At 42.4% G+C, this 15,358-nt stretch overlaps 1 protein-coding gene across 1 annotated transcript; it reads right to left on the bottom strand.

The window, feature by feature from the left end:
* Positions 1 to 884: 884 nt before the first annotated feature.
* Positions 885 to 15,163, bottom strand: DHCR24 (24-dehydrocholesterol reductase). Its single transcript, XM_053392325.1, has 9 exons — positions 14,519 to 15,163; positions 12,131 to 12,286; positions 7,548 to 7,653; positions 7,202 to 7,320; positions 6,850 to 7,113; positions 5,855 to 5,998; positions 4,707 to 4,904; positions 4,382 to 4,560; positions 885 to 3,943 (listed from the first exon to the last, which is right to left on the bottom strand). The coding sequence occupies exons 1-9, from the start codon at positions 14,747 to 14,749 to the stop codon at positions 3,790 to 3,792; spliced, it is 1,551 nt and encodes a 516-aa protein (XP_053248300.1). The 5' UTR covers positions 14,750 to 15,163; the 3' UTR covers positions 885 to 3,789.
* Positions 15,164 to 15,358: the final 195 nt, after the last annotated feature.

Below are 15,358 nucleotides of genomic sequence, written 5' to 3'. Positions count from 1 at the left end.
GTAATACCTGAAGTTAACTTGGCAGGTGTACAACGTATGTGCACATATAAACCTTGTGCAATCCTTCAATGCAGTCACACGAACAGAAATAGCAGCAGTTGCTAGAGACCTAAGACTGTATCCAGACAGAGATGATTGGCATGAATACAAGTAGTTGTGTTTCCTATCAATTTGTTGTTTTATTGATGATTAACACCATTGAACATTTTCTTGCTTTTTTGTGGGTGGGCATATTCCCTACAGATCTCATAGGGTAGCATTGTCTGTCACAGCATTTGAACACTAAATGGTTCAATCCTATTTGGTGTATGAAAAATTCTATTTAACTAGACCAACATGAGCCAACAGGATGCTTCCCAGATGTTGATGCAACTACAAGGACCATCATCCCTGACCATGAGGCCAACAATGTTTAGAGGGCACATATTCGTTACTTCAGAACTAGATAGTACTGAAGCACAAGGAATTGAAGTATTAATTCATTTTGTCAATTCCTTTAAGGACATTTTATTATACTGCTGAATAATGTGGTAAAATAATGCCAGGCAAGACCCTGTAGAAATTTATGGCAAGGTTTACTTTTGAGACATTTTATAGTCTAATGGAGGCATAAATTCTTTTTTTTTTTAAAAAAGGATGCAATACAACATATTCTATAAATATGGATGTGATCCCAGGATTAGAAATAACAGTTAAGTCTAGGAAAAAGCTAAAGATTGAATTTTGATAGCTTCAAAAATCCTATGAGCACTTCAAAAAGCTCCTGAACCCAGCTTCTATGAAGACCTACTTGAAAGTTTTCAAAGAGTTCTGCCCAATAAATGACATTTCAAATGTGTCTTCCATTCAAAGTGACTTGAGATGCTAGAGACGTACAGCAAAGATCTTCTCAACACCATTTTATTCAGTCACATCAAAATAGCATATATTTTTTATGGTCGTAGCGCAAGTTCTGCCCGAGAGCAGCAGTACAAAACAGCTGACAGTTGCAACGTAAGTACACTGTGGCTGCTGGTATAAAATTAGGACATCTGAGTGGTTGGGACTCTTTTTCACTATGGTTGTAGCAAGAGGACAAACACACTTGCAGATACAGCCTGTGATGAGAAACAGAACCGTGTGCGACACAAAGACATACTCTACAGATTACAGACTCTGGCACTTTCCCCCCCTTTGCCTTTAGAACTCATTCCTGCACAGATAAATAATGGCAAGCATGGATTGCGCTGTCAACTCTCAGTCTCTTTCTGGATTCAACCTATGCCCAACAATCTGGCACAGCTACAGTGGCTTTTTACTGCTACTGCCACTTCCTACTCTCACAAACATTACGAGAATGGTTTTCAGATGTGCTACAGCAGTGTATGCAGGGCTTTCCCCCATCAAGGAATAGTTATCAGATGCATCAGTCTAAACGCATGTGCATTACTGAGTAGCTAAAATATGCTCTTGTTTATTCTCTTCCAATAAATAAAACCATCAGCTGGTCATAAATAAAACCCCACAGACAGTAAGATGTTTTCATATTGTCTCACCAAGCCGAACATTTCTCCCTATGTTCAGATAAATAATTCCACGTGAGAATTTTTGAGTCTTGGCTAGTCTTTGGATCAGATTTTGGTTAAACTTGGTGCAATGAAAAGGAAAGAAGAAACCCAAACCCACTTAACCCCTGTAAAAGTGATTACAGATGTGAAGCGAGTTTTATTATGGGGAAGTTCATGGCCCCAGCTAAACTTAACCTATTGCTATTACATTAAGTTTTTAGGAAGCATTGATGTTAGAGGCGTTGGGGGATTATTGCTTCGGTGCAGAAGCTTTACCCTAACAGAAAAACCACTAGCTTGTAGAATTGTGAAAAAGAAAACAGCCATGTTAACATTTTAACATTAATCAGAATGTATGGAAAAGGGGGGCACACATAAAAGTAAAGTTGAGGCCCACTCCACTCTCACTAGTGTGCAACCCAAACCCCTGGACCACTAAGGCTAGGTTTAATGAACTGTAGCCACTGCTACTTCCACAGCCCTACTGACAACACACCAGCCAGTGTGGAAGAAGCAGGGGGCAAAATTCCCCCTCACTAGAACAGCTCCCAGGGCTGGGCTGGTGGCCTAGTTCGGGCCTGTGGCTGCCAGCAGCTGGGATGGCTCAGGATCCAGTTGATCATGTGTTGGTCTCTCAACCCCAGGTTTCTGCTGAATATCACCAGCTGTATCTGTCACCCACCTTTTGAGCGAGCACTTTGGAGGGCTTGACAGATGGCAACAGATCTCTCTCGCTGACAGATTTAGGCAGAAGGACACCTCTGCTTCATCCAAACCCTCTGCCTTTTGTTGGGCAGGATGAGGGTAAAGAGGATGAGGAAATGGTATCCGTCCTCCTACAAGGCTGGCTGCGTGCAAGTTTGGCTTCTGGATGTACGTGGCTCTCTTAAGGCTTACTGAAAGTGGGACTTGTGGGTAAATGTGCATAGGATTGAGTTACATCATACAAAAGCTTAAGTTTCCTTTCATCTACATGTGGGGTGCATGTTCCGACATTTTAAAAATCTGGATATCTATTCCTACCCCACCCGCATTTCCAAACGCTAATGAAGTCTAAAAAATAGGATGGCTAAAATGATCCAGGTCTCTTCCAGTTGATTAAGGCACTAAAAATAAAAATAAAAACTTCCTAAAAATAAAAGATACCCATGGTGAATACTGCCTTTCAAACTAAAGTTATGTGCATCATCTACCACACAAAACCCATAATTTGCTACACATTTCAAAAACAAAATAAAGCCTAAATTAGTTAGGCAACAAAATGAAACCACTTTGCTCAGTGTCTGATCAGTGTTGATCTTCTCCGTGTATTATGAAAAATGAGGCCAATCTTGCATTTCTGACAATCCATTTAAACTGCTAATCCAGTGTTTGTTACCCAAAAAACAGATAATCATAGCATATTCTGTATCTTGTAGCAGCAGCAGCGATACCAAAAAGCAACACAGCAAAACAAACAAACAAAGGCCATCCAGCGGCAGTTTGCACTAAAGACTTGTAGAACTGGGGGCAAGAGGGAGAACAGACAAAAGCAACATCATTTATAAATAGGAAAGATAAATGCGTCAATCCCTCCACAGTGCATACCAGCAAGTCTTCCCCTGCATCAAAGAAACCTTGATGGACACAACTAAAGAAAAATGTAATTCAAAGTAAAAGAGAGAGGCTGAACAATTCAAATTGCCTGCAAACCATAACTTCCAACGCTTTCAGACAGACAGGTCTACAACTGTGAATCTAATGCATGGTTACTTTTAACAATTCAAATGGAAATCCTGGGAAAGCTTAGTGATATGGTATAGGCAACAGTGACGTAATTTAAAGGCAGTCTCATTTGGCAGGTATTTGGCACTACCCTCGCGTAGAGGTGATGTTCTAAATTACAGGATCCCATCCCATTACATTTGTAGTAGTGAAGCTCCTATCAAACTCCCACTGGCAATTGCTAGCTAGACTGGAGTTCTAGCATCCTCAAAACTCAGATTTTCCCCATTTTTCTACAGGAAACCACTAAAAGATCTATAGCAAACCTATAATTAAACCTTATAGGAATTTCCATTTCTAAGCTATAAGATTATTAAGTGTAGATTTTTTTTTCATATAAAGGCAGGAGTTTATATCTCTTAAATCACAAATATGCTTGAAGTCTTTGGGACAGCAACAACATGCTTTCGTTAAGGACAGAGCAATTAGTTATTGTAAAATCCAGCTTCACCCGATTTCTTGCTCAGGTGAGTCCGATTTAATGTCTTGCAGATTTGCAGATTTTATCATACACCTCTGGAAAAGCATCATTACAATGAAGTTGCTTCCTCAGCTTGTGGTACAGCGAGCCATCAAACATTTCCCAGAATTCCTCACGGGTCATATAGCAATCAGCATACAACATCTGAAAACTAAAAGGAAGAACGAAAAACAGATCTTAAAATTGTTGCATCAGAAGGCCGCAGAAACTATTGATCATTTCTTAGAGCAGGCTATTTTGCCAGCACAAACGTTCAGATCTTATCCTAAAGGAACCCTTTTGTCTAGTCCCCAGTACTCCAATAGAACCCCATGAAACCAATTCTGAATTTTAGAACAGAAAACACTTCAGACTGCCCAGTAGCCCCAAAAGGGAAGTCTGTCATAGCAGCTTATAATGAAGCACGTTTTTGTTAAATAATATATGCCTTCAGGTAAAAAGGATCCTTAAAAAAACCCTGACCAATAAAAAATTAAGTTAAAATTCTTTTTGTTTTTGCAACATCGTCATGCAGCAAGCTGAAAAGGTAACTGCAAGAGAGTTCTCCTAACAACATGAGAGAATGCCCTTTCGGGACTTAGACCCTTACCCATGAACACTCCTTACAAACTTTTCTATTTGCCTGGTGGAAGCCTTAGCTTCGAAGTATTTTGTTTTGGGCTCTCCGTAGGCTCCCACATCCACATAGAGCTCTGCTTCATCTCCTTTTGGGTGGATCATGCCAGGGTTATTGGGCAAGATGAAGGGGCAGAGCCACAGAGGATAAACCTAGAGACAACGGAAGAACAAAAAAAATCACGACAAAGCAATACATGGGAGCCACTACCCAGCCCTTCTGAATCCTGTAGTTGAGACATGTTTTGTTTAACTACTGCTACTAAGAACAACCTAGAAGGTAGGAAAGATGCTCTTACTTTGATGTCACTGTGGAAGGTTTCGATACATTGCTCAAGGCTTTTCATGGGGACCATCATGTCTTGTACAACGTGATGCTGCTCATAGAGCTTCCGAATTGCTTCTCCTTGGGTCAGTTTTAAGAGGGAGATTTTAGGAGGAACCATCCAACCAAACAGGTAGCGGAAAACAGGGTTATTGCCAAATGGGATGATATCCTAGAAAACAGACCAAATGCATGTTGTGAGAAAGCTACGCGTTTCAAATCTGGATTGCCGACTTCAGAAATAACTGTCTGCCTTAAAAAACATCACCTCAACTCTTTTTCATCATTCATTTATTTTAACAAAATTCACATGCTGTTTGATTGAAATAAAACCTGTACAGTGGTACCTCGGATTAAGTACTTAATTCGTTCCGGAGGTCCGTTCTTAACCTGAAACTGTTCTTAACCTGAAGCACCACTTTAGCTAATGGGGCCTCCTGCTGCTGCCGCCGCACGATTTCTGTTCTCATCCTGAAGCAAAGTTCTTAACCCAAGGTACTATTTCTGGGTGAGCGGAGTCTGTAACCTGAAGCGTATGTAACCTGAGGCATATGTAACCCAAGGTACCACTGTATGCAGTTTACAAAAATCAAGTCGATTACAATTACTAGTGGCACTAATTAGTACATACAATAAAATAAAATAAAGCTACAGCACATGGATTTAGCTAATTAGCGACTAATCCCACATAACATTGGAAGGATCTTCTGTGCAGTGAGCTGCAGCAATATGATGCTTTTCAGTCTGGGGAATGACCGCAACCATTTTTCCAGTTGGCTCACATTGGCGCTTACGACAAGCCCTGAGGGGAAATGCCTGCCCTTTGCTCCTGTGGCTTGAAATTGAAGGGCGTGGGCAAATGAAATTTTTTTTTGCCCTAGCCGCTGATCAACTGATATCAGGCAACCAACAGGTAGGCAGCTGTCAAACTGGCCCATGGGAACTGGGACACGTCAGCTGGTCAGATCTAGTTCCTACCCTGATATATAATATGGGGAAGAAGTTTGGCCTAGTCAGCTATTTCGCTAACTAGGTTTATCATTACCAGAGAGAGGGTTGAATTGATACGGATGTGTCTGTGGGCTTGACTGACAGCAAATATGGCACGAACTGGAACCTTACCTGGAGCTCCCAGAATATGCTCCGTGTATGCCTGTGATAGTATTGCCTTGCAGGGATATATTCCGTTCCCGTCTTGTTAGCCTTTAGATAGTTCTCCACATGCTTGAAAAACCATGGCTTGTAGTAGCACCCAATTCTGTTGATCTTAACATAATCAGAAACACAATGAACACACCAGCACAAAAGCTACTTTGCCTGAAGACAAAGTTTCATAACGTGGCTCTAATTACAGCTGCAACTGAATACAAGTTCTTTTAATGTTCAGCACATTTCTGCAACTGTTAAGAGTAAGATTGCCAAGGAAACACCAACAACAGGTTGTGTTGATCAAGGGTTGCTATAAAGGTTGCTGCTCCAGATGTTGCTGCACTACAATTCCCTCCACCCCTAAGCATTGGCCAGCAATGGCTGGGGCCGACTGGCAGTTCAGTCCAACAACGTCTGTAGGGTGACACACTGTCTATCCTTGATGTCAAGTCATGCAATGTACATCATTTACAGGCAAATGTCTGTATGCAATCAACACTGGCAATTTTTTTTTGTAGATAAGAACTGCCTACAGGCCAATTCTGTGCACTTCTATCAGGCAGATTGGTTTGCCCCAGGCCTGTGGGAGAAATAGTTTTGTAGAATGACCTCTCCCACCAGATTAATTATGTGCAAGACATTCCACTCATGGAATTGATCTGCCCAGTATTTTGTTAAACTAGTTTAGCAGTCACTCCTCCACCCAGAGAACCATGGGAACTACTGTTCTGTAAGGGAGGCTGAGCTCCAAAAAAGAAATTGCAACACTCTCAATGAACTACTGTTCTCTAGGGGAAGCTATGGCATTAAAAATACCATAAAAACTAAAGGAAGCCTGTACTGCAGATGGGCTCTCTAAACTTTAGAATCAATGAAGGACAGAGATTGGTTTTCAGAGGCAATTTTGGCTAGTTCTCCCCCCGCCGGTGTCCTATTTACCTGAAGAAGTGAAAAATCAATGTTGTTACCTTACTATGATCAGCTTCATTGGTCAAAACTCCGGTCATTATGACAGCTTCTTCTAAAGAATAAACCAGACCCTCCACAAAATGGTTTTCTTTCTTCTCAGATTCTTCAGCAAATCTCTTGCAGATTGTCTTCAGTCCTCTCACAGGCTCATAATGCAGCTTCACATATTTTTTCGCTGGGATCATTTTTATTTCTGCTGCCACCAGGAAGCCCAGTGTGCCACAAGACCAAGGAACTGCATAAAATAGGTCTGAGTTCTCCTCCTGCAAAAAAGCACGCAACACTAAGGTGCATACAGATACAGAGCAGGAATAATGTCACAAACCACAGCAAATTAGAATGTTCTCTTACCGGTGTACATCTCACATGGCTCCCATCAGCAAGAACAAGTTCATAGGCCACGCAGGAATGCTGAAACAGTCCATAGATGTGGGAGGACGATTCAATACCAGTCCCCATGATCAAACCACCTGAACAAGAGATCATTGCACAACAATCACATGAATTGTATTTTCATTTTCCAGAGGACTCACTTAAATAACAAGTGAATTTTCACAGCTTGGGAATCATACAGTGAGCATTAGATCTTATGCATCACAGAAAAGTATAAAAATAATTTGCTTTTAATTGCTAAGTGGAACTGTATTGAAATATTTAAGAGTTGTAGTTATATTTTACAAATCCCAAGACCTCTCACCTACAGTAAGGTCATCAAGTTCTGGTACCACTGGAATAGTCCAGCCTATGGGGTTGAGGTGTGCTGTTAATTGTCCCATTGTGACCAAGGGTTCCACACGGACAACCTAAGGAAGAACACATTTTATATGCCAAGACTGAATGCCGCCATCAATACAAATCTGATACCGAAGCAATAACACAGAAATGCACTCTGCCCCATCATTTGGTGCACACCTTAAAAGTTACCTCGGTCTTTGTGAATCAGGAAATACAGTGGAAAAGAAATACTTTAAACAGGTTAGTGTTGCAATCATGCCTAATTACATGGATGTAATTAGGCAAATTACAACTAGGAAACCTGTAGCATGAATGCTTTAAGACTGAGCAGCACAACAGTACTTTCTGCAGCAGACAAGGCAGCTAAGGTTGCACCAAAAACTTGAAAATTTGGCCCAAGAAACTCCTGTCTGCACTGTTTATCACAAACATATATACTAGTGCATGAACAAAGTGTAGGATCATGCCTCTGTTCCTGGCTATTGTGCCTTCCACTTGCTAGGCAGAGTTGTGTAAGCCAACTTCCCATGAACAGAAGCCTCATTCTTCAATTAGCATACAGAAATGGCAGGTTTCATTTCTTTCACAGTCAAGCAGTTATCTACATTGATCTCCTTCTTTAATAATAATAAATGCATTTTGCAGTGGTTCCAACCCTACCTTTGGAACTGAGTCCAGAGAGTAGCACTGAGAGTGCCTTTCAACTTATGCTGAACTGTAAGATAACCGACCAGGAGATAGAAGGTGCCATTCTAAGTATGCAAGTGGGCAAGTCTCCAGGACCGGATGGGTTGTCTTCCTGCTACTACAGACTTTTGAAAGAGTGGCTATTGCAACCATTGAAGGAAGTTTGTAATGAAATTTTGGAGGGGAAAAGGGCACCAGAATCGTGGAAAGAAGCCTACATTACACTAATACCAAAAACAGAGACTGAAAAGACTCAACTTAGGAACTACCGTCCCATATCCCTATTAAATGTGGATTACAAAATCTTTGCTGACATTTTAGCTAAGAGATTGAAAAAAGTACTGATTGAGGAGATTCATAAGACCAGGCGGGCTTTCTGCCGGGTAGACATCTTTCGGATAATCTAAGGAATATAATTGACATTTTGGAGAAGCTAGAAGTGAACATAAACACTAAGGCAGTTTTGATATTTGTGGACACGGAGAAAGCCTTTGACAACATTTCTTGGAGCTTTATGAAAAAGAACCTACAGGGTATGGGGGTAGGCCATGGTTTTGAGAATGGTATTGGTGCAATATATTCAGAACAAACGGCTAAACTAATTGTAAATAATGTGGTTACAGAACAGTTCAAGATAGAAAAAGGAACACGACAGGGATGCCCAATTTCCCCTCTGCTTTTTATCTCGGTCCTGGAGGTTTTGCTGAACATGATTAGAAGGGACCGGATGGTTAAAGGTATACAGGTCGGAGCCAAATAGTTTAAATTAAGAGCGTTTGCAGATGATCTAGTTTTGACACTACAGGAGCCAGAATCTAGTACTAAAAGAGTTTTAGAATTAATTCAAGAATTTGGTCAGGTTGCAGGATTCAAATTGAATAAGTTAAAAACCAAAGTTCTTGAGAAAAACTTAACACCGATAGAGAGAGAAAAGTTCCAGAATGAAACAGGCTTGACTGTGGTTAAGAAAGTGAAATATTTGGGGATTAATATGACAGCTAAAAATGGGAATTTGTTTAAAGACAATTATGAAAAATGTTGGGCTGAAGTGAAAAAAGATTTAGAAATTTGGTCGAATTTGAAGCTTTCCTTGTTGGGTCGAATTGCAGCTATAAAGATGAATGTATTGCCTAAAATGTTGTTTTTGTTTCAAACTTTGCAAATTTTGGACAAAATGGATTGTTTCAAGAAGTGGCAGAAAGACATTTCTAAATTTGTCTGGCAGGGCAAGAAGCCTAGAATAAAATTTAAGATATTAACTGATGTAAAGGAAAGAGGTGGATTTGCCCTGCCAGACTTTAAACTCTACTATGAATCAGCAGCATTTTGCTGGCTGAAAGACTGGCTGCTTCTTGAGAACACAGACATTTTGGATCTTGAAGGTTTTAACAATGTTTTTGGGTGGCATGCATATTTGTGGTACGACAAGGTGAAAGCACACAAACTTTTAAAAATCATATTGTCAGGAGAGCACTGTTTAATGTTTGGACTAGATATAAAGATCTATTGGAAAATAAAACTCCAAGGTGGTTGTCACCAATGGAGGCTAAGGCTCAGAGAAAACTTAACATGGAGGCCAAATGGCCAAAATACTGGGAAATTTTGGAACAAGAAGGGGACAGACTGAAATTGCAGAGTTTTGAGAAATTGAAAGATAAAGTGCGGGATTGGCTTCATTATTATCAGATAATGGAGGTTTACAATTTGGATAAGAAAGTTGGTTTCCAGGTGGAAAAATCTAAATTGGAAACAGAATTGCTAGAATCCAAAACTAAGACTTTGTCAAAAATGTATAACTTGCTGCTGAAATGGAATACTCAGGATGAGACGGTTAAATCTGTAATGATTAAATGGGCACAAGACGTTGGACATAATATTATGTTTGCTGACTGGGAACAGTTGTGGACCACCGGGATTAAGTTTACGGCATGTAATGCCTTAAGAGAGAATATTATGAAAATGATATATAGGTGGTACATGACCCCAGTCAAGCTTGCAAAAATCTATCATTTGCCCGATAACAAATGTTGGAAATGTAAGGAAAATGAAGGTACATTCTTTCACCTTTGGTGGACGTGTCCCAGGATTAAGGCTTTCTGGGAGATGATATATAATGAATTGAAAAAGGTATTTAAATATGAAGAAACCAGAGGCCTTTCTCTTGGGTATGTCTGGCCAAGTGGTGCCAAAGAAGGACAGAACTTTCTTTATGTATGCTACAACAGCAGCAAGAATACTTATCGCAAAGTATTGGAAGATGCAAGATCTACCCACGCTGGAAGAATGGCAGATGAAACTGATTGACTGTATGGGACTGGCAGAAATGACGAGCAGAATCCGTGACCAGGGAGAAGAGTCGGCTAAAGAAGATTGGAAAAAATTTAAGGACTATTTACAGAAATATTGTAAAATTAAGGAAAGTTAAATGGTGTTGGATTGAAATTGAGTGGTTTCTAGCTGTAATGATATAAAGGAACATAGATGGGGGGGGAAAGGGTTTGAAAAATAAGGTAATGTTATAAGCTGTAATGCTTTAAATGAAGGATTTGCTAAACAAATAACCTTAATTGGGATACAAGGAGGAGAAGTATGAGGAGGTCTGAGAAATTTGTTATTTTAAAGTATGATTTATGAACTTTATGTCTGTTTTAATGTTTTTGTTTGTTCTGTTTTTGTTTGTTTGTTTAAAAAATTGGAAAATTTAATAAATATTCTTTTTTTAAAAAAAGAGAGTGCCTTTCAACCCCTTGGTAGCTAAATTATGAACTTGCCACAGCGTACTATCTTACAGGCATCTCCAATGCTATTTACCATATTTTTCGCTCTATAAGACGCACTTTTTCCCTTCTAAAAATTAAGGGAAAATGTGTGTGCGTCTTATGGGGCGAATGCAGGCTGCACGGCTAAGCCAGAACAGGGAGAGGGAGCGCTGTGCAGCGCTCCCTCTAGCTATTCTGGCTTTTGGATGGCCCCGTGAAGCTCCCCGTGCCCTGCGGAGGCTTCGATCAAAGCTAGACCAGCTATCCCACCGGCTATCCCAGAAGCCAGAACAGCAAGAGGCTATCCCAGAAGCCAGATCCCTCTTGCTGTTCTGGGATTCAGAATCCCCCCCTTGTTTCCTCCCCCCAAACTAGGTGCGTCCTATAGAGCAAAAAATACGGTAATATCTACATGAAGCTATTGGGATCGGTCATTATGAGTTTTGGGGCAAGGTGCCATCAGTATGCTGATGAAACTCAGCTCTATCTCCGTAACATCTGAAGTGGGAAAGGCTGTACAGCCCCACTTAGATGCAGTGGTGAAATGGATGAGCAGAGCTTGAATCCTGCCAAGGTGAAGGCACTGAAGGTGAGTAGTTCCCACATCCAAGATGCGTAGGCAACTCTCCATAAACACAGAGAAGTAGTGGTCAGTGGGATGGCAGCGTTTACTTGCCCTTCCGTCACTGGTGTTTCTACATATTACTGGGAGGGAGACAGGAAGGTGCAAGGAGTGCCAGATTGGTTCCACCAACGAGTTTGCACTGCGCCAACCTGGCCCCTTGCAGTAAGCTGGAGTGACATGAGGTCAGGTAAGTGCTGCTGCCCCACTGCCTCCTACTAAGACAGAGTGAGCAAAAGATAGCAATTCTGAAGACACCAGCTAGTGGGGAAACATCCTCAGTAGTACTGCCACACCAGAGGTCCTGTGTCCCAAGGTCTGATTCTTCCGCTTCGAAATCACGTGCCTCATCCTTGGCCAGGCACCTCAAAGAGGACCAGAAAGCACAAAAACACCAGGCTCAATGATGTTCAGCAATGGCCACATCCCTTGAACAAAAGTTGATCACTAAAATAGAAGGATCAATTCCAAGCTTACCATTCTCTCAGTGTCCACTTCCAGAATATCCATCAAGTTGATTGTTATATTTTTAAGCGTCTTCTTGTACTTTCCAACACGAAGAGACACTGTAAGCCAGCCAGGACGTCCTGTGCACATATATGTTTTTAGCCCTTCTTTTTTCCATTCTCGTACCTGCAAGAAAGGAAGATTAATTTAACACCTTATATATAACAACTTGATGTTGTTTTTGCAAGTAAACAGATCTGCATCTGAGAAAACTGATTCTGACTAGAAGAATCCTACGTACACTTCCCTGGAAGTCCCATTAAATATAATGGGGCAACTGAAAGCAAACATTTACTTAACAAAATTTATATACTGCTTAATTTAGAAAACCTAAGCCAACATTTCCTGAACTCCCCCTCCCACAGATTACTTGAAAACTCTTGAGGGTCTTGGTGGACCACTTAATGGTTTTTCTGCCTGTTCTCAAGATAGTACCTTTAACACAAAAGGTTTTAAAATTTGCATTGGTATTGCAATTAAGACAGAATAAGAGCCTACTAGGGCTGTGTTCACACTCCCACTGTGCTCACTGCCATTCTGGTGCAAATGCATCCTGGACTTTGTTACACTACTGTTTTATAAGTTTCCCCCCAAACTAGCTTCACACTGATTGAGAGTCCTTAAGCCATTTGCAATTCATCTCCAGCCAAGGTGTGAACACTTCTACATAGGGAAAAGGTGTCACTGCCTACCAATGCACCCTAGTGTGTACACAAACAGACACAAATCTTACACTAGTGGAGCCATGTTGATGTGAAAAGCTGGGGAGGGGGGACAGAATGAGCTGTGCTGCGAAATTCATTGGGGCAGCGGAAGGGACTTCACTGAGCTTTAAAGTGGTAATGTGAACACACTCTACTATCTGAAAAGCATGACAGCACAGGCCAGTCTGGCCTTGTTTGCACTGTGATGAGCAGAAAACTGCAGTGTGAGGTTAAAGTATCTCATACTAATGAACCCCACGATGATGATTATACAATGCCATTGGTGTGCACCGTGTTCTTCTAGCTCTAGCATGTCTCCTCTTAATGGCCTTTTCTCTACACTAAAAAGCCCCAAGTGCTGTAACCTTTCTACACAGGAAGTTGCTATTTTCATCAACAGGAACTAAAGAGTAAAGGCTTGTTTGGTATAATGTTGTAATCATTCAACTTGTTTTTATTATTGCTTGTAAGCCGCTCTGAGCCCGGCCTTGGCTGGGGAGGGCAGGGTATAAATAAAAATTATTATTATTATTATTATTATTATTATTATTATTATGACCTGTCAGGGAGACATATGGCACAGAATAGGCTCTCTGCAATTTGAATGCTTCCTGATTTATGTGCCTGATGCTTCCCTAGCATCAGGCACATACCTACGCAAGCCACATACGGACTCCACTAATGTTTATGCCTGTTATCCATAAACAAGAGGACCACTGAAGACTAGGTGTCCCTTGTGGTCCTTTCCAACTCTACAATGCTATGATTATATGAAGAAGATACTGTCTAGAGAGCAATAATGTGCCAAATACTGGCACTGCTTTCTTGAAGCACCTTTCCTTCCACTTACAATTGGTTTGTGTAACAGTAATGGAATGCCTTCTCTGCTGAAATACATCACTACTTGTATTGACCATCTGCCGGTTTCTGAAAACACACCTGTTTGCAAGATGTGTCCCTTGATATCTTCATCTGGGGCAACCCACTTAGATGAGCATCATCTGATTTTCCCACCTTTTAATTTTAATGGTACTGTTTTCTAGTGTATTTTAATGGCTGGGTTTTTTAATAATTTCTAAACTGCTCAGAAACCTACTCTAGCATTACATGGTATATAAGTAAATAAGATATTAATTTAGCACTGTATCACTGCTACAGGCCCACAGCTGATTGGTCAGGAACGGGGAAACTGACTCCAAATCACATCAGCCTCAGCTAGCAAAGCCAATAGCTGGGATGATGGTAGTTGTAGTCCAACATCATCTGGAGGGCCACAGGTTTCCCATCCCTGCTTTAGTCCAAGGGTGCAGCCAGAGATGCAACCCAAAGTAACAGGGCAACAACATAATTGTCAGGATATCTCCTCTGAGTTTTTGTATGAGAAAAATTTCCAATATCAGCAATATCACAAAACTGCTAAAAGGGGGGCGGGCACCAGACTCAATGGTTGCTGTGAGTAGTCCTGATCTGCAACTCAAGACTTCTATTTAGCCTCATTCAAACCTCTGGCCAACTTCCATGCTTGAAAACCTCTGCTCCAGGGAAGGAAGGCCAGGAACACCCGGAGTCTTACTAGAAAAACTGAACAGCCTGCGCTTCTTCCAACTTGTAAACCCTTTTGGGGCGACTTTCCCCCTCCGCCCGCCCTTCTCACCTGCTCCTGGATGTTGCGAACACGCAGGTTGTGCTGCCGGGGCGCGCTGTGCATCTTCTGCACCATCCAGGCGCGGAACTGGTAGTAGATGTCGAAGAGCACGGAGAGGGGCAGCAGGAAGAGGCAGACGAAGACCCAGCGGTGGTGGACCAGAACGTACGCGAGCCCCTTGTAGCGGGCCCACAGGATGAGCAGCAGAAGCCCGACCCCGAGAGACAGCAGAGGACCCATCGCGAACCCTCGCCGGCACTCACTCACACGCAACGCGCCTAACAACCCAAGTCGTTCTCCTAATCGGATCCGCTCGACTCCCGCAGCACCCAACAAGCCGGCACAACTTGTTTTGCACAGCCGGCCTCTTCAGTCCCCAGTTGGCTCACCTAGCAGCCACCTGTTCCAACAACCCCCGAGACCCCGCTACCCTCCGCCGCCTCTTCCCACGTACAACGGTCAGCACCGTCTTAGCAGCGCCGCCGCCCTGTGCAAAGCAAGGCGGGCACTCGCCCCTCTCCTTTCCTCGCAACGGGGCAAGTCTCTTTACAGAGTATGTTTGGAGACCCGGGTTCAGAAGAACCGCGTCGGGGACACACGCGCGCCTTCCCCACGACCGTGTCACACCCGCTCGCGGACCGGCGTCACCCCCAGCTCGCGAGTCGACCGTTCCTTGCGCTCCCCTGCACAGCCCCAGCCGAGCCAACGTTCGGCGCTTACCACCCGGCGCTCCGCCCCCGGCCCGACTCGAAGCGCAGCCCACCTCCCTCCTGGTTGGCCGGTCGGGCTCCTCGGCGGTGAGGAGAGGGACGGCGTCCAACCAATGGGGTGGCGCCGTTTGGATCGGAT

The sequence above is a fragment of the Podarcis raffonei genome, chromosome 6 (genome assembly GCF_027172205.1).
Source record: "Podarcis raffonei isolate rPodRaf1 chromosome 6, rPodRaf1.pri, whole genome shotgun sequence".
NCBI lineage: Eukaryota > Metazoa > Chordata > Lepidosauria > Squamata > Lacertidae > Podarcis > Podarcis raffonei.
This window is presented reverse-complemented; position numbering and strand designations above follow the sequence as displayed.